This window comes from Aspergillus sydowii (assembly GCF_001890705.1).
Source record: "Aspergillus sydowii CBS 593.65 unplaced genomic scaffold ASPSYscaffold_1, whole genome shotgun sequence".
NCBI classification, from domain to species: Eukaryota; Fungi; Ascomycota; class Eurotiomycetes; order Eurotiales; family Aspergillaceae; genus Aspergillus; species Aspergillus sydowii.
In genome coordinates, this window is record NW_024467859.1 from 4,285,354 (window position 1) to 4,303,753 (window position 18,400).

An 18,400-nucleotide genomic window follows, 5' to 3' on the forward strand; every position below is an offset into this window, starting at 1 on the left:
ACGACAGGCGACTGAACAAATAATTAATGTGTGCGTCTAAACGACGCTATGATCAAGTTCAAATTTTTCAAAATATACAGCAATGATCCTAATAACACGATTTTGTATGTATGTAACGACAGGCCCAAATACTATTCACAGCAGGCAGAAAAAACCGCAGGTAACGAACGTCGATCGAATAAAATCAAAAGGGGAATGGACAAGCTCGACACTAGGCCAAAATGATAAACAGACGGACAGATGATATAGTAGACTCACGCTCAATCAACCGAGAGACGCCCGGAACCGATTCCATGCTTGCGACGCGATAAAAAGAACTTTCAAATTCCCTTCCAATTGCCATGCATTCTCGTTTTTTTTTTTTGTGTTTTTCGTCTTTTTTATCTTTCTTTTGTTTTTGCCGTTCTATTGCGTTTCCCCTCACTCTTGATGCGGGAGGAAATATCTGTTAGTTATACCGAGGCCGTCTTGTTGAACTTTGCATTGACTTGTTCAACCACGGTCGATGTACTTAACGAACTAGGGTCGGTGTTTGCAACCACTTTCGCGCGCAAAGCGGCACGGATATCCGCAACACTGCGGTCCTTCCATTGCGGTTCGCCCGATGTGCTGAGGGGGTAAAGGACGTAATTGTCTTCGCGAGAGGAGAAGTCCTCAACCTTCGGGGCTGGGCTGGCGGTGACGATGTCCATTTCAAGGGCAACCTGTCTGCAGTATGTGTCGAGGGGGAGATCGTTAACGTCGTGGCCGAAGGGGTTCTCGATTTCGCTGCCGATGGTTGCAAGCCCGAGAATGATGTAGGCGGCAACTATTGATCCAGGAATGGTGACCCATCCTAAGGAGTCGTACAGCTGGAATGGGAGAACGAGGACATATATCCACGCGATTTGGGCGATTGCGATGCTGTAAGCAGCCGGCAGCGGGGTGTCAAGGACACGCTCGGTACCGGTAACCACCTCGTTCAGCTGGGCGAGGTAGGTGACTATGGATGGTTAGTGATCAGGAAGTCGTTCAGGTCGGTAAAATTGGTACATACTAGCTTGAGACTGATGGAGACTGATGGAGAGAGTTCCGTTCGTGATGATTAAATCGATGTAGGCCGAGATATGGTTCAGAATCTCCAGAGGCAAATGACCCAAGGGCTTCTTCGAGCGCTTGATGAGTTTTCTGGGGTTCGATTCGGCGAATGAAACGCCCAAGTATTCACCAGCCGACTTCCAAAGCGTCTTCCTCCTTGGCTGGAGGACCTGGCGGTCGTGAGCCTCCTTGGCGAAAGTGTCGAGATAGCCAACTAGGCCCGCTAGATCTTCGTATCCGACATCTGGCTCGAACCGCAGCTTGTGCTTCAAAGCAATTGCGAAAGCTATGATTAGGTTGATGGCCGTCCTGGAAATAGTTACTATGTTGGTTCGGCCTCGGAGGTTTTGGGCAACTTACAGCTTCCTAAGCAAGTCTTCCTTTCCTTCCTCCTCATCTTCTCGCTCCGCCGTGTTCACCCAAATGGTGCGAGACAGGTTGCGAGCTGTCTGTATGAGCAATGACCAGTATTTACGACCATCCGCCCATCTTTCATATGCAGTGGAACTTCGAAAGGAAAGCGACAAGCCGACGACAAAACCCAAAACGGTGAGGAGGATGTTATCAACAGAGACTATTCGGTTGCCGTTAGTCGGAGAACCAGCAATGATTGATTCGCCTCAAACACTCACTATCATAGACGAAACGACAAATTAAAGTTATGCAAGTGGACCAGCCGGCGACGAAGGCAATAGGAAGGATCAATTTTGGCGATATACTGCCATGCATACGAAGCATCATGGGCCATTTTGAATGCTTATCGAGATCTCTCGGGCCGTGCTAGCAGGGAGGTGATCGTCAGTACGATCTTCTTTTACATCTCGGGGATCACTTAAACTCACAAAGTAACGATCGAGATCTTCCGAATCTTGCCGATTTAGCATGAATTGTGAATCTCGTGAATCGGCGAGGTTCTCCAGGAACGTTGGTCGCGGTGTTATACGTTCACGGCTGGAACTCTTCTCACTTGCAGGGGCAGTATGGTTGTGGCCGTGGCCGGCGTTGGCATGACGCACATCTGCTTGCACTGGAGCAGGCCCATCAGCCTGGCCAGCAGCGTGAGCAGAGGCCTCGGCCGGGGCTGCTGCGTGTCCGTCAACCATGGTGGGATGTTCCGAAGTTCAAGGTGAGCGAAAGTAGTGACGGGACAATCCAGCCAGAGAGCGTCCAAGGCAGAATGAGAAACAGATTCGAGACAGTAAGAGACACAAACGAAAGGATTGGGGTCAGTGCATTAATTAATAACGACAAGAGAAAAAGTGTGGGAGGACAGAATCTGGGGGCGAGAAGAAAAGGAAGCGAAAAGCCTGGAGACTAACGGCACAAAGAGTCAGTGGTCAATGGTGGAGTGCATGCAGTACAACACCAAGTTAGTGGCCAGAGCTTTGCACCAGGCTTTGCTGACGATTTCCGATTTTACAACGCAAGGACGCCACTTTGTCACAGTTTATAGTATGTAGTACCAAGAATCAAGAAGAAAAGTCTCCTGAGCTGAGCTGTGACAGCGAGGTCCCCCTTTACTAGACTGTCAAGAAAGCATCACTTTTAGGCTCTGCAGAACCTTGGAACAATCACGGCAGGGCCCGAAGTAGTGAGGAATCACAATGCAACTGCCAAGCGCCAACGGGCAGGACTGCGCCACGAAGAGCCCAGAGCCAGAGAGAGCCGGACGGGAGGATCCGGTCGATTCAGCTCTGCTTCTCGATTGGCTGCTTGTCGATCGGTTTCGCAGTCCAGGCCTTGAATGGCTGAGCGGCTGCGTCCTGAAACAAAAAAGGGCTCAATCCAGTGCTGGTCCCTGAAGGGAAGAATGCAAATCATGACTCGAGTCAATCCCTTTCTGCTTGGTAGCACAAACCCAATTTATAATTGGAAACATCGACCATTTCGGTGTTTTTGGGGCCCTCCTCTGCTGCTTCACGACTGGAAAACAATTAATTCAGAAACTCTCCGTCTCTCAGAAACTCCCGGTGACCCCGAAGTCGCGGCAGTGCGGCAGGGAGACGGGAAATGGGAGCGACGGATCTTGGGCTGTTTCACCTTTCAGCACCACATGTAGCGCCGCGTCAGGATGGTTGGTCCACGACAGAGAATTTCTTGGCCTTTTCAGGGGTTCAACGCTGAGGAGAGACGTCACTGGTCAGTGGTCGCGAAACTGACCGGCGCTGCCTGTATCATTGGCGTTCCAGGTCGAGATTGTCATTCCCGAGCTGGCCACTGACGACTTTTTTTCTGCGCCGTCATTCCATGCTGACGTTTTGTCGTCAGCTAAACTCCTCGTCGTCCATAGGACCATTTGTGGACGCTAGGCCTGAATTCATGCATGGTGCCAGCAGAAGTTCAACTTCCAACGCGCCAACTTCGAGGATTGGGGCAGTGAGTCTATATTAGCACATGGCTCAGGTCGCCACAGCTTCTCGATACCTCCGCTCCCTTCCATGTACTTGTTGTCTGTATTTTTCTGGACACCAAGAGTGCTACTTCTGCTTTAGTAACATTTTTCAGTGTGACTTCCTCATTCTGTTCGCGTCCAGCCCAACTCCATCAGAAGCTGGGCCCTGACTTCGACATGCATGTACGAAACATCTGCATAGGATCTTACAACGGAGCCATCTTCATTCTTGATTGACGGGTTCGAGGATAAGAACCAATTTTCAGAAGATGAAGATCGCAACATTCAACAGCAGTCAGGCAACATGCCTCAGCTGAAACCTGGGGCTCCACGTCTCAGGATTCAGGAAGTTCGAACGAAGCCTCCTCTCAAGTCTCACCTCAAGTTTCAGCTGAGGTGAAGTGGTCGAACCCCGCATCTTGGGTGTGGGCACGCTGCGGAGAAGATGCAGGGTTGTTGTATACACTATGCAGCCCAACCCGTATTTCTCCAATGGCCTCTGACGGACTGACCATGCTGGGCATTCAATGCATTACTTGTTGAAAATGATCATTTTCTAGTCCCGTAAAGCGATTAAACACATTATGAAGTTTCGTCATCTCTTCGTCCCAGACTCAAATCGCGGCCCCGTCCAAGATAGTATGAATACATGCATGCATAACTGAAAATGAAATATCTCCATACATAGTAATATGAAACTTTGTGATAGTTAATAGCATATAAGTTAGAAGTTATTATTCCGCTACATCGTAGTCAGGAACCGGTTGCGCGACTCAAAGCAGGTTGCAATATATATATCTCTGGTTATACTCTGGCACCCTCTGCTCATTAAGGTGCTTATGCATGATATCGGGCGCGATATTATACATTTTCCAATTTCATTCTCCACCAACAATACAAAACATAGTACAACTTACAAGATGGGCTTTTCACAAGAGGCGAAGTTGAAACTTGGGTGACTTAGTGCTACTAGGGTACAATCTCGATTATCCCTCCGGCGGATTTCAGCCCTACTCACATATATCGGCTTCGCCTCAGAGCTTAGATCAAATTTTAACATCTGACCTTTAGATGCGATACCTCCGCAGCGCGGATAGAATGGAGCGGGATTCAGCAGCTTATGCTGACTCCCCGGATTCTGGCCACAGTCAAAGGTAGGCGAACGAGGGTCATCAAGGATTTAAGTGCTTATCTCCGCACCTCCCCAAATCCACTACTATAACTGACAGTGCTTCAACATCGTGCCCTTCGTTACTATTTAAACACTCAATACAATGGAAAAAATCGCTATTCAGAAATCGAAGTCATAATTTATCATGGCAACATCACCTAAAACCTGGTTAATCACTGGCGCCTCTTCAGGCCTCGGCAAGTCGCTTGCCCTGGCCGCCCTTGAAGCTGGCTACAAAGTTATCGGAGCTACTCGTGACGTCGATAAAGCTGAGCAGGCTTGTCCGGAGTTCTCAGCCAAGGGCGGAATCTGGGTGAGAATAGATCCTGCTGGAAAAGATTCACTTGAGAAATTCGCCAGCTGCTCCCGAGAGCATAATGTGGATGTCCTGGTCAATAATGCTGCATATGCGTTCGTCGGCGGCGTCGAGGATACCAGGTTAGTGCAGTAGAGTTGCTGCAGTACCATCATGAGATCAATCTGGTTGCTGACAAGGTAATGATACATGCAGTGAAGGTGACATCCGTGATCAGATGGAAGTCAACTTCTACGGGCCCCTCCGCGCTGTCCGGGCTTGTTTGCCGGCTATGCGTGAAAGAGGCTCTGGCCATATAATTCTGATTAGTAGTGGTGCTGGGTATGTTCATATCCCTCCCGTATTGTCTTCCTGCCCTGGACCTGACGAGGAATTGCAATTACCAGATTTATAGCCCGGCCTGGACGAGGTGTCTATTCTTCAAGCAAGTTCGCCATCGAGGCTATTCACGAGTCCCTCTCCTACGAAATCAAAACACTCGGGATAAAGGTTCTCATAGTGGAGCCAGGAGCATTTCGTACACCTTTTGCAAGCCGCGTCCTTACCCCCGCTCATCTTGAGAATGGATTCAGTGAGGGCTATAAGGGCACTCCGCTGGAGCAAACGCTCACTCTACATCAAAATTGGACAACGTCGACTCCGGATTTCGTAATGGGTGACCCGGATAAAGCGGCGCGGGCGATCGTCCAAGCTACCAGTACAGGATATGATTATCTTCGACTGCCCTTGGGGAAAGACTGCGTCGTTGCTCTGGAGGATAAGATTGGACAGCTGCGGAACGATCTGGAGGCGACCAGGGAGATTGCCACGGCTACTGATATTGACTGAGCGGGATAGATAGCTTGTGAATTTGCAATCAGTTTATGATGGGTCTTGTTTTCCTACACCTTTGCTTGGAACCCTGCTTTAACGAACGGATGGAGAATGAGACGGACAGGCCAGAGACCGTGAGTACCGGCAACTGTCTTGAGGCATTTCGACGGTCTTGGTCTGGAATTCGAGATCGATTATAACAACTTTTCGTCTTCCTCGATATTGTAGGTTCATGGCAGATGAGAAAATAATATGCCGCATTCCAGAAGCCACGCTGGAGGGCGGCAAAGCCAGGACTGCGATGTGGATGAGCTCTGCTGGATTGAAAGATCAGCGAAGAGTTTGGTCTCTAGAGCTTAACCACGACATTCCGAAAACGGTAGACAGAAAATCGAGTCCAAGCCCCAAGTATGAAAATAAGCAGTGGAGACCATCGAGTTAGGTTGTGGATGATCGACCGGGGCGAAAAGACAGACAGCCGCGCGACCGACGTTGTACAGACCGGTTGAATGGATGGGCTGGAAACGGGTGTCAAGCAACACAAGGGGACGACATTGTTGCTATCCGTAGAGGGTCGAGGAGAGAACTTTGGGACCTCTGGAGTCGAGATGATCTTTGGTCGAGGATCAAGCAACCGACCCAAGGAACCAGGCGGAGATTCGGCAAAAGGATAAGTACTCCGTACACCCAACGTTACGGAGATAGACTCCGACCTATTTATTCGCCTGCAATTCGAGGGCCAATCGGCCTCATGCTCGGCTTCACCGTAATCTGTCCTAAAACGGCGAGAACGTGCGTGGCTGTCGTTTAATCCAATACGAAGGTTCTTAGAGTTTGTGGTCGAATATTTCGGCCAACTTTGTTCGAACTCCCAGTCTGCGTTCTTCGTCGATATGCCAGGGATATGAGATACCAAGGGAATCAATATCCAATGCTCACAGGCTCGGGTCCAAACTTCAGCAGTTCGTTTCAGATAGATGCAAAATATGCGAGTAAGTTGGGTGACATATGTCAGGAGCCGGCTAGAAACATCCAGGATTCCCTAGCACCGGAAGGCACGAGCTAACAATTTTTTAGCACCCCCCTCTTCCCCAGGCCAAGCCTTTGAACTACCGGAGGCGTCGCAGAGCCCTGAAAAATGGCCCTTTCATTTGTTAATTTCGTCCATCTCGGCCCGACGTATGCAACACCATGGTGTTGGAGGGCGGCGACAGCAGCGCGGGGTCCCAGTGAGTCAGTAACCTCTGACTCTTCCTCTATAGGTGCGGTGGAGGCATGTAATGTAGCCCACAGTCTCAGCTCAGTCGCAGTTGGTCTCGGAACCTCCTTGACTGTGCTCTCGCCACCGCTTGATCGTTCTCCATAGGCGAACTGCAGTCCACTCCAGTCCAGCCAGAGCCGCGATATTTAGTTTGATTGGCCCGGCCTGAGATTTCAAGTCCCACGGTTCCGATCCATTGAGTCCCAGAGTCTGCAACCGCGGATTACGCACTTCTCCTCTCTGAATCACACAAAGTCGATCGAATCAGAAGCCTTTCAGTGCATCGCCAAAAATTTTCGGCTAAAATGCGGTCGGTCGACCAGGCACGTAGGTTCCAGGGAACGAACGATAAACTGAACAGGAGCAGGTCAATAATGCCTCGTGCCTCTAGGATTATGTTCCTCAAAAGGCGCATCCTCTTGCATAACATGGAAACTTAATGTGCCTATCACGATCGCCGCGACAGGCAAGAATGCTGTGGAACAGCAGACAGCCGGGATGGCCGCATTTGTTACTGCAAGCAGTATCGCCTCTGCAGCCGCACATCAGCGGTGGAGGTGCAGATGGTGCGCTTATTGGAGGGGTCTTTCTCGCGTCGACGGGTCCTCATCTGATAAACTGGCCAGGCGACACAGTTGATTTTCCGTCAGGAACCCAGAGGAGCCTAAGCGCTGCTGTTCATCGACCTGATGGCATCCGTGGATCCACGATGCGCTATTGAATTTCCTCCAATTCCGAGCCCTGGCTTCAAACAACCCCCCACATGCAGGTGCCAGGCCGAAGCCTGAAGGACTTACTAGCACAATAATGGCCATTATTATCACATATTATCTGTCTGCCCTTTTAATTCTGTCCCTGCTGCTGTAGTCGCTCCTTCCAGCATCCCTTCCGCCAATTTCTTTCTTTCTTTCTTTCCTTACTTTCTCATAATGAGCTGAAATGACATTGATATCAACCCAGCCTGTGCTCTTGACACTTGAATCTAGCCGGTAACGTACGGGAACTAGACTCGTTTGTCCTTCTCCCACGTATCTGAACGATTCTTTTTCCTCTCGCACAGTGCGGTGCCATTGCAACCTACTTAGTTGCCAACCGCAAATATGCAACTCCCTCCGCCAGAAGTGCTCCTTACCTGGCCGACGCCAAACTACCATGATCCTATCACTCGCGGAAACGCTGTGCTCATTACAAGTATCGTCTTTGTCATTCTTTCCACGATCGTAACAGCGCTTCGTGTATACACACGGTTAAGGATTACATGTACTGCTGGACTGGATGATATAATGATCCTGATTGGTTTGGTATGTTATGGCACACTTGCATTATCTACTGGTTTGGATTTCTAACAGATATTCAGGGCACCGGAATCGCAATGGCCGTTGTCGTGAGCATTGCAACCGAGCGCTGGGGCTGGACCAGGCACATCTGGGACGTACCAATGGAGTGGATACCGATGGTCTCCAAGCTCAATCTCATTTTCCAAATCCTCTTTTCCGTGTCTTGCTCTATAACCAAGCTCTCCTTACTATGGTTCTGCAGGCGTCTTCTCATTGTTGGGAGCAAGGGTGTCTACTCGGCATATAACATTGCCATGATTGTGGGCATGGTGATCGTTTTCCTCTCGAGCGCTCTGTTTGTACTCATCAGTATTTTCCAGTGCCGGTGAGTCCCATCCATTTCCAGTTACCATAGCTGGCCGGCTCCTAATGTTTTGCAAAGTCCAATACACGCATACTGGGATCTGGACCCGCAGTACGAATTCACCTGTATGAATGACGGAGCGATTGTGTTCTCTGCGAGTGTTATCAACATGTTGACCGACGTCTTGGCTACGATCCTGCCCATGCCCTTGATCTGGAAGTTGAAACTGCCCGCTCGACAACGACTTGCTGTGATGTCTATTTTCGGACTGGGAATTTTCGTCGATGTCGCTGGTGCGATTCGGACAGCGTACGTTTGGAAGAGTATGATCAGCTCCTACGACACCACCTGGGAAGGATGGCCTGTTCTTCTCGCAGCAACTATTGAAATTAACCTCGGCCTGGTATGTAAATCCATTGCTAGTTATTTGCTTCTGTTTTGTAAACAAGATGAATACTAACTTAAACTTTCCAGATTTGCGCCTCGGCTCCTGCATTACGACCGCTGGTGAATTTCTGCATCCCTCGTCTCCTCGGCTCCTCGTATCAATACGGCTACAATCAACAGCCTTGCTCAAAGCAATCATATAAACTTCGGTCATATACCGGGGCGTCAAGGTCTAGGGACTCGCACCTCTTTGGGCCCCACGCAAAGACGCCAACCGAACAACTAAAGGTGTTTCGGACTGTGGAGATGGAAACACATAGCGAGATTCGCTCGAGCCGCCAACCGATTGGTAACATTTACGATATCTCCACATCCCGACAGCATTCGCCAATACCCGAAGACGAAGTGCGCTTTGCGCACGGTGGTGAGCCTTTCAAACACTCGTCCATCAGCGAGAGGTCAGTGTCACCTCCGACAACGTCAATTCGAAGCGAGGCTAGGGATGGTCCGCCCAGTCGAGAGAACGAATCGGTGTAACATAAATCATTTCTTCTCTTCTTGCTCTCTTTCTGTCCACTATCATGTTTATTACCCCTATTTACTTTCGATGTACTTACTTTCTCTGGACTTTTGGGTTTGGATGGCGTTGGCGGGAACGTGATAGGTACTCAGATAAAATAACGCAGTTATGAATTATGTCCAATCATTGGTCCTTGCGGCGCATTCGTACCTGGCCAGAGTCGCCACAAAAACCTTCATTTTTGCATTTCACATGCCCCTGAACTCACTCGGCAGGGGGCACTGTAACTCCGTGCAGGGATTCGAGAAACGCAACCGTGGACGCCTGAAATGCTGAAACGTTCTGGAATCTGGCAGTGGCAGTGGCACCAGCGACAAACTTCAATAGTTTCGCACTAACATCGGGGACTCGCATTTTGACAGCCAATCGCCAACACCACTCGCACTCTCATGAACCGAGGCTCGTTAGGGTTTCGAGTTTCGACCGCTCTCGTGAGCCTGAGCGTTCGTCAACCACGAGGTCCACGACCACGACCACGAGTGTCCATGCTAAGCGAACGAGGGGCTTTGCTCTGCCAGGCGGAGCATAAGTTCCTGCACTATTGCTGTATCGACTAGACGCCGGGCTTTTGGGGAAATATGCGCGCCATAATTGCCCCGCGGAATGATATAAGCTTATCGGAGTTCATTTGCTTGACCCCAAATTCTCCGCACGAGATCTTCGCTCTTCGAGGTATCAGTTTGGTTGCGAATAGCTTCATGGAAATACTGCTTGTACTTCCCATACTACCTACTTAATTATATACTTACAAAATAAAAAATATTAAATAAATCAGCGACAATTGTAATACAATACTACCTAAAACTTGTCATTTCTGTTCACTATTCCAAGTTGCTCTAAAGCACCGGCACTGTATATACTTCAATGGTCGACGATAATTCCCGACTTATCCTGGTACTTTAATAATGTAACAAATTTTTTCTGTCTTGGAGTTTTATGTCATATATGAAAACCCGTAGAAGTATCGGTTCCTATATTTAGTAGCCTCAGTCGGTGAAAGTGACAGCGTTTGACTGAGCGCCGCCGAGGGCGCGTTCTCTTTAGGCATCTGTTTCCGACTCGTGGCAGGAAACGCTCCGACTCGGCGTTCTTAGTTGCGTCGGGGACAGAAAAGGGAATTTCAATGACTCCCTCCGCCGGCGGTGGAACCACCAGGCCACAGAGGGAAAGAAGATTCGAAGCTGCTCTCTGTCGGAAGCTCTGCGACTTCTGCGTTTTGGAGATCTGGATGGTACTCGGTGAAAATATAACCTCTGATTGGCTGATATCGCCGAAAGAGCCAGAGCTTCCCCCTCCGCTTTCTGTGATCTCAACATTCCATCCCACCTCTTATCCGGTATATAAGGGCGCTCGTCTGGCAATTCCTTTTCAGATTTCGATCTGGGTTTAACTGCATCTTGAGCTTCTTCTGTACCTCAATTCACCCTGCTCTAATCTCGTTAGTCCGACCGAGCGACCTCTTCTCCAGCTCAGGACAGCTCTTATCAAACTCTCCGCTCTTATCGGGAAACCCTCAATCAAGGGCTCTCCCACCACCGCTGCATCCTCTTGATTCTAAAATTCTCCCTCCGAATTTACACAATGGCTGCTGCATTCCGCTCCAGCCTTAAGCTGCGAGCTTCAGCTCGTCTGCCGGCTGTTCGCACCATCACCACCACCCCGCACCTGCGAGCTGCGGAGAAACCTTACTTCTCTAATGAGCCTGCTGGTCCCAAGCTGGTCACCGCCATACCTGGCCCAAAGAACAAGGCTGCTGCTGCAGAGCTTAATGAGGTCTTTGATGTCCGCAGCTTGAACATGCTCGCGGATTACTCCAAGTCCGTCGGAAACTAGTACGTCAACACACCCGGCGCACGCCGGTGACACAGCTAATGGAAATCCAGTATCGCCGACCTTGACGGAAACGTTCTTCTCGATGTGTAAGTGATCAATTGAATTTTGTCTCTTGGATATCTCTATACGACAAATTACTGACTTGAATCTAGCTATGCTCAAATTGCTTCTATTCCTGTCGGTTACAACAACCCCCACCTCCAAAAGGTGGCCGCTTCATCTGAGATGGCGACCTCCTTGATCAACAGGCCAGCCCTCGGCAACTTCCCCTCCGCAGATTGGTCTCACGTCCTGAAGACCGGTATCCTCAAGGCTGCTCCCAAGGGCTTGAACCAGGTATTCACCGCCATGGCTGGCTCTGACGCCAACGAGACTGCCTACAAGGCCGCTTTCATGTATTACCGCCAGCTGCAGCGTGGTGGCCCCGAGAAGGAGTTCACCGAGGAAGAACTTGAGTCGACCATGGTTAATCAGAGCCCTGGATCTCCTCAGTTGTCTATCATGTCTTTCAAGGCTGGCTTCCACGGTCGCCTCTTCGGTAGTTTGTCTACCACTCGCAGCAAGCCCATCCACAAGCTTGACATCCCAGCGTTCGACTGGCCTCAGGCTCCCTTCCCCTCTCTCAAGTATCCTCTTGAGGAGCACGCTCGCGAGAATGCCGAGGAGGAGCAGCGCTGCCTCCAGGAAGCCGAGCGCCTTATCAAGGAATGGCACAACCCCGTCGCTGCCATCGTTGTGGAACCCATCCAGTCTGAGGGTGGTGACAATCACGCCTCACCTGCCTTCTTCCGTGGTCTCCGTGAGATCACCAAGCGCAACAACGTCCTCTTCATTGTCGATGAGGTTCAGACTGGTGTCGGTGCCACTGGAAAGTTCTGGGCTCACGACCACTGGAACCTCGAGACTCCTCCTGACATGGTTACCTTCTCCAAGAAGGCCCAGACTGCTGGTTACTACTTCGGTAACCCTGCCCTCCGTCCCAACAAGCCCTACCGCCAGTTCAACACCTGGATGGGTGACCCCTCCCGCGCTCTCATCTTCCGTGGCATCATCGAGGAGATTGAGCGTCTGTCCCTCGTCGAAAACACTGCCGCAACTGGTGACTACCTTTTCTCTGGCCTTGAGCGCCTTGCGAAGCAGTACCCCGAGCACCTGCAGAACCTTCGTGGCAAGGGCCAGGGTACGTTCATTGCCTGGGACACTCCTAAGCGTGATGAGTTCCTTGTCAAGGGCAAGGGTGCTGGTATCAACATTGGTGGAAGCGGCCAGAGCGCCGTCCGCCTGCGCCCCATGCTGATCTTCCAGAAGCACCACGGTAAGCACTTCCTCACCATTTCCAGTTTGCTATTTCAAGAATACAGCTAACTTCTCGCAGCTGATATCCTCCTTGAGAGCGTCGAGAAAATAATCAAGCAGTTGTAGGGTAAATTTACGCTGATGATCCCATGCTAGTTGTGCATCGTTTATTATTTGGCGTTTATAATGGTAATCCGGAGCAGGCTTCGCGAACTATTTTTTCGCATATTTATGACAGATATATATGAGTTCATGCTCGAAAATTTCGAGATTCCTATAGTTTATACCGTAACTCTGGCTTTACGAGATAGCTCGCGTTAGATGAAGAAAAAACGTAAAAACACAAGAACTCCCGCGTGAAAATATAGCCAGCTCCCAACAAGTCCGTAAACTCCAATTGTGTGCAATTAGCAGAGACAGAGAAAGAAAGGGTATCTCTTGTATACTCTGATCCTCGAGCAGAAAAACAAAAAAAGGGAATCTGAGCTATCACCGTGCATGCCTCGCTTTCCCACATAACGCAGCAAACGACCAATCCATTCCAGCCGCAGTCGAATTCGATCGAATCCATCCAGCTCAACCCTCCTCCTCGGCCTGACTCCCATCCCTAGGAATATATTTTACCCCAGCATCCTCCAAGTGCCCAATAACCTCATTTGGCAGCGACCCCGTCACTTTGACCGCGTATGTGCCGGGGACGTAGCTATCTAGTCGTTGCCATCGAGCCACCCAGCTCGTCATCGGTTCGTTGACGGTAATTAGGCCCTCGAAGACCTGCGAGGTGCATTCTTGGATGTTGTCATTGTTTCCGCGGAGACCGAGCACATTATCACAGTTTGGGCAACCTTCGCGCATGAATTTCTGAACGAGACACGGAATATGTTAGTTGGTGCTGTTTTTGAAGGGGGATTGACCGCGGCTCAGCTTACGCTGTGTAGCTGGACGAGAGAGCAGACCATGCACGCGCGGAGGGTGCGCTGCTGGCTGGGTGCGACGTAGAAGGACATTTGAGGCGCGTTGGAAATTGGCGGTGCAGGACTGACGACGAGGAGTTCTGAAGGCAAGGCTTTTTCGCCTTTGATTCACCGGGTAGCGATAGAGGAGGGTGTGAGGTGGGGATGGGGTCCGGCGGTCAATAGATACTGCAGCTGAAAGCCAAGCAAGCAGCTCTGTTCGATTTCATTCAAGGCCGTCGGCTGAAGGTCACTCGGACGGGTGGCCGATGCTTCTCGAACCTGAACCGTTGCGGCAAACGCCAAGACTGGCGGGGAGCAAACGCCCCCGTTAAGGAACCAGGACGAAGAACTAACTATCGACACAAAAAGATCAGCAGGCACTTTTTCGACGTTCGTGACAGAGGGTTGCTATCTTTTTTTCCTCTCTCTCTCTCTCTCTCTCTTCTTCTCCTTTTCCTTCTTCTCAAAAAAGCGCCTATAGATTTTATTTCGTCTTATTTTTTTCGTCCTCTACTTCCTTCCCCCTCCCGAAATCGGCATCCTTTCGGTTCCTCGCTCTCGTGCTCTCTTACCGAAAACCCCTCCAGCCTCCCCCGCTCACGGCTCTGGTCGAATTCTATCTCCCCGATGGCCTCTCAGGACGTCGAGGCAGCCACTGCACTCAAGGTGCAGGGCAACAAGGCCTTTGTTCAGCATGAATGGCCTGCCGCAGTCGACTTCTATACGCAGGCGATTGGAAAGTACGACAAGGAACCATCATTCTTCAGCAACAGAGCGCAGGTACGTCGGGTATCCCCAGACGGTGTCGGAGATACACTGGAAGAAGATAAATGGGGCTAATCGATGTTATTATTGTCGAACATAGTGCCATATCAAACTCGAAGCATACGGGTTCGCGGTCGCGGACGCCACAAAGGCGCTGGAGCTCGACTCTAACTACGTCAAGGCTTACTGGCGACGAGCTCTTGCGAACAGTGCGATCCTGAACTACCGCGATGCCGTGAAAGATTTCAAGGCCGTTTTGAAGCGTGAGCCCGGTAACCGCGATGCGAAATTAAAGTTGGCTGAGTGCGAGAAATTGGTCCGACGTTTGGAATTTGAGAAGGCTATTGAGGTCGCCGACCCTCCATCTGCTTTTGAGAGCTTGGATATTGATGCTATCCCCGTGGATGATGCGTATGATGGCGTGCGACTGGGGACGGAGATGACTCAGGAGTTTATTGATGATATGATTGAGAGGTTCAAGAATGGGAAGAAGATTCACCGGAAGTATGCATTCCAGATTGTCAAGGCTGTTAAGGACCTTGTCTATGCAGAGCCGACTATGGTTGAAATTGGGGTGGACAAGGGTAAGAAGTTGACTGTTTGCGGTGATACTCATGGTTGGTGTTCCTTTGCCTCATTTTCTGTGGGTGGCCTGGCTGACGACTCTAGGACAATTCTTCGATCTTTTGGAGATTTTCCGACTGAATGGATACCCTACGGACACTCATGCATATCTGTTTAACGGCGACTTTGTGGATCGTGGCTCATGGTCTACCGAAATCGCTCTTCTCCTTTATGCGTACAAGTGGCTGCGACCAAACGGTATCTTTTTGAACCGTGGAAACCACGAGACGGACGACATGAACAAGGTATACGGATTCGAAGGGGAATGCAGGGCCAAGTACAACGAAACGATGTTCAAGGTCTTCTCCGAATCATTCTCTGCTCTGCCGCTGGCCACGTTGATCGGCAATAAGTACCTTGTGCTCCACGGTGGTCTTTTCTCCAACGATAAGACGACATTGGATGACATTCGCAAGCTCGACCGCCACAATCAAAGGCAGCCCGGACAGCAAGGGTTGATGATGGAGATGCTTTGGACTGATCCTCAGACGGAGCCCGGCCGTGGACCCAGCAAGCGAGGTGTTGGTCTTCAGTTCGGTCCAGATGTTACCAAGCGCTTCTGTGAGAACAACGGGCTAGAGGCCATTATTCGTTCGCACGAGGTGCGCATGAACGGATACGAAGTTGAGCACGATGGAAGATGCATCACGGTCTTCTCCGCTCCTAAGTACTGCGATACGACAGAGAACAAGGGTGCTTTCATCAAGATTGGACCCGAGCTTAAGCTTGAGTACCAGGTCTTCGAGGCGGTACCTCACCCAGATATCAAGCCGATGGTAAGTCTCTAAAAGACACGTTTAATTCAACAGATCTCGAACAAAGTACTGACCATGTCTAGGCCTATGCTCAAAGCTCGCTGATGTCTATGATGTGAGATGAATACGTCTCATTGAGGTGTTAGGCGTTGGTGGATACCCAAGCTACCGTACCAACCGTAACCGTCATGGTCTTGCAAGCGCTGTTTGCTTGTCCCTTTTTTGGGTGGTTATTTCAGTATATGAATGTACTCGATATGTCGCTTTACGATGTTTCCAGATTTTGCATAGCGGAACAATCTACAAGGGAGCACCTCCGTCCGTTTTATGGTGTCTACGAAGATAGAATGTGGAAAGCTTCTTTTTGAATACGGAAGCGTATGAAATAAGGACAGTCTACTTGCTACGTCAAAATTGTATTTATCTTGAGCCTAGATTCAGTGATATTAACTAGCAGACAGTAATTTTCTTCCATGTAGATACGTCTATATACTTGCAAGAGGATCTGCGGAGCGCTGTTTGACGTTCGTAAGGTGACCCCGCCGACCCCGCGATCGTTTGCAAATGCAGTCATCGGTCAAGCTCCACTATTACATTTTATTGCGTACCTGGACGACCCCATTTCTTTCTCCCTGCCTCTTGCCATCCATTCAATCTTCTTCATACTACTCTTCTGTTTTCGATTATAAAAATGGAGTTCGATCCCAAGACCCGTAAGTACCGCACTATCCTTTCTAGAGATTGGGCTAACTCCCCGCTTTCACCACAGCGTCATACCTCACTTCCGACCCGAAGAGCTTCGGCCACAAGTCCGTAAACGACCGATGGCCCGTCATTGTGGTAAGTACATGTCTGGCTTAATACGCGCCCAGCTTCTAATACAAAACTCCGAATAGACCGGTGCCATTGACGACCTGCACCGAACCGTCGCCGACGTCACCGACGAGGAGAAGCGCAAGGAAGGAAAATCGATCATTGAGCAACTGGCGAAGCTTAAATATGAGATCCAGCATGATAGACAGATGACGTGAGATTCAATTGGCTTGTATCTAGTAGCGATAGTACTGATTTGCTCTTTCTTGGGATAGTCCTCTCCAGGATGACAGCGAACCGGGCATCGAGGAGTTTAACGAGGAATTGGAACAGCGAGGAAACCCCAAGTGGCATGACGTGGCATGGCTCTTTTCGGAGTGTTATCTTTGTGCGTTTGGGAGACACCCTGGATGGTGATTCGCGAGGATAACGTATGGGTGCTAACAATGATGGACTACAGACAGGCGCGTGGCCACTCTATTTGCCCTCTCAAAACATTGGAAGAGATATGATGTCTTTTCCCGCCAGAAGATGGACACCTTCAAGTCTTCGCGACCCGCCGTGCTTGAGTTGGCAGCTAGATACAAGGAATTGGCCACTGAGGCGAAGAAAGGACACAACACTGAAGAAACCGACCGTCTGCTTTTCAGGGAGATGTGCGAGATCTGTTTATGGGGGAATGCGACGGATCTTTCACTTTTGACATCTCTCACCTACGAGGATATCCAGAAACTGCAGGGCTCCCAGGCACGCAAGGACGCAGAGGAAAACATTCTCGTTAATGATCTGGACGCTGCATTCGATGCGCTCCGACAGAGCCAGAAGGAAGGGAAGGCAGAACGCCGCGTGGACATTGTCCTGGACAACGCTGGTTTCGAACTCTTCGTCGACCTTATCCTTGCCGGCTACCTTTTGTCCGCTGGAATCGCGACATCGGTAGTCCTTCGACCAAAGCTGATCCCCTGGTTCGTGTCCGATGTCGTCCCTCAAGACTTCGCGGACCTTATCCAGGCCCTGGCCGACCCACAGAGCTTCTACACTGCATCTGATGACTCTGAAAGAGAGAAGACCCCGCTTTCAGATAAGGAGCTTGAAGAGGTCAAGTTCCTTTTCGATCAGTGGAGCAACTTCCACGCGGAGGGCAAGTTGATTATCCGCCCTCACCCCTTCTGGACCATGGGTGGCAGCTACTGGCGCTTACCGCACGTCGCGCCGGAACTGTTCGAAGACCTGAAAGAGTCTGAACTCGTCCTTTTCAAGGGCGACCTTAACTACAGAAAGCTGACCAACGATGTGCGTTACCGTTGCCCTATGAAACACCCGTCTACTCTATACCGTAATGAATACACTAACGATCTATCTCACAGGCTTCTTGGGACACTACGACACCCTTCACAACCGCTATCGGTCCGCTAGGCCCGCACTCCGGCATCCGCGTCATGTCCTTCCGTACGTGCAAGGCGGATGTTGTTGTTGGTCTACCCGCCGGAAAAGACGAGGAACTGCGCAAGGTCTACGGAGGCTCTGGATCCGGGGGCCGCGAATGGGCTTGGAGTGGGAAGTGGGCTGTGATATCTTTCTCTGATGGAAAGGCTTGATTTTTCCCAAACGACACATAATTGAGACCAAGATAGATAGTCCTAGAGAGATACTATAGGAATACTTTGATAGATATACAGCGCTTCCCCCTTCTGCTTATGGTAATGCCGAATAGACGGCG

The 18,400-nt window shown here is 50.2% G+C and overlaps 8 protein-coding genes across 8 annotated transcripts; 5 read left to right on the top strand and 3 right to left on the bottom strand.

The window, feature by feature from the left end:
* Positions 1 to 279: 279 nt before the first annotated feature.
* On the bottom strand, positions 280 to 2,586 carry ASPSYDRAFT_39682 (UPF0187 domain membrane protein). Its single transcript, XM_040845939.1, has 5 exons — positions 1,920 to 2,586; positions 1,710 to 1,857; positions 1,438 to 1,651; positions 1,037 to 1,386; positions 280 to 982 (listed from the first exon to the last, which is right to left on the bottom strand). The coding sequence occupies exons 1-5, from the start codon at positions 2,178 to 2,180 to the stop codon at positions 453 to 455; spliced, it is 1,503 nt and encodes a 500-aa protein (XP_040708714.1). The 5' UTR covers positions 2,181 to 2,586; the 3' UTR covers positions 280 to 452.
* A 2,020-nt stretch (positions 2,587 to 4,606) lies between these two features.
* ASPSYDRAFT_39684 (SDR family oxidoreductase) lies at positions 4,607 to 5,924 on the top strand. Its single transcript, XM_040845940.1, has 3 exons — positions 4,607 to 5,078; positions 5,152 to 5,277; positions 5,343 to 5,924. Exons 1-3 carry the CDS (start codon positions 4,786 to 4,788, stop codon positions 5,782 to 5,784), a joined length of 861 nt encoding a protein of 286 aa, XP_040708715.1. The 5' UTR covers positions 4,607 to 4,785; the 3' UTR covers positions 5,785 to 5,924.
* A 1,665-nt stretch (positions 5,925 to 7,589) lies between these two features.
* Positions 7,590 to 7,859, bottom strand: ASPSYDRAFT_39693 (uncharacterized protein). The gene has a single exon (XM_040845941.1). The coding sequence runs from the start codon at positions 7,843 to 7,845 to the stop codon at positions 7,603 to 7,605; it is 243 nt and encodes an 80-aa protein (XP_040708716.1). The 5' UTR covers positions 7,846 to 7,859; the 3' UTR covers positions 7,590 to 7,602.
* Positions 7,860 to 8,130: 271 nt separating this feature from the next.
* On the top strand, positions 8,131 to 9,595 carry ASPSYDRAFT_26878 (uncharacterized protein; the record flags this gene model as incomplete). The annotated part of the gene is made up of 4 exons (XM_040844330.1): positions 8,131 to 8,331; positions 8,388 to 8,692; positions 8,723 to 9,074; positions 9,146 to 9,595. 4 exons carry the CDS (start codon positions 8,131 to 8,133, stop codon positions 9,593 to 9,595), a joined length of 1,308 nt encoding a protein of 435 aa, XP_040708717.1.
* Positions 9,596 to 11,219: 1,624 nt separating this feature from the next.
* Positions 11,220 to 12,893, top strand: gatA (4-aminobutyrate transaminase gatA; the record flags this gene model as incomplete). Its single annotated transcript, XM_040851438.1, has 4 exons — positions 11,220 to 11,470; positions 11,522 to 11,557; positions 11,624 to 12,786; positions 12,847 to 12,893. 4 exons carry the CDS (start codon positions 11,220 to 11,222, stop codon positions 12,891 to 12,893), a joined length of 1,497 nt encoding a protein of 498 aa, XP_040708718.1.
* A 450-nt stretch (positions 12,894 to 13,343) lies between these two features.
* spt4 (transcription elongation factor SPT4) lies at positions 13,344 to 13,774 on the bottom strand (the record flags this gene model as incomplete). The annotated part of the gene is made up of 2 exons (XM_040841105.1): positions 13,344 to 13,628; positions 13,697 to 13,774. 2 exons carry the CDS (start codon positions 13,772 to 13,774, stop codon positions 13,344 to 13,346), a joined length of 363 nt encoding a protein of 120 aa, XP_040708719.1.
* A 1,058-nt stretch (positions 13,775 to 14,832) lies between these two features.
* On the top strand, positions 14,833 to 16,085 carry ppt1 (protein serine/threonine phosphatase PPT1). Its single transcript, XM_040845364.1, has one exon. It carries the CDS (start codon positions 15,103 to 15,105, stop codon positions 15,898 to 15,900), a length of 798 nt encoding a protein of 265 aa, XP_040708720.1. The 5' UTR covers positions 14,833 to 15,102; the 3' UTR covers positions 15,901 to 16,085.
* A 473-nt stretch (positions 16,086 to 16,558) lies between these two features.
* ASPSYDRAFT_84901 (damage-control phosphatase ARMT1 family protein) lies at positions 16,559 to 18,278 on the top strand (the record flags this gene model as incomplete). The annotated part of the gene is made up of 6 exons (XM_040851439.1): positions 16,559 to 16,580; positions 16,637 to 16,707; positions 16,764 to 16,894; positions 16,956 to 17,068; positions 17,141 to 17,973; positions 18,048 to 18,278. 6 exons carry the CDS (start codon positions 16,559 to 16,561, stop codon positions 18,276 to 18,278), a joined length of 1,401 nt encoding a protein of 466 aa, XP_040708721.1.
* Between the last annotated feature and the right edge of the window lie 122 nt (positions 18,279 to 18,400).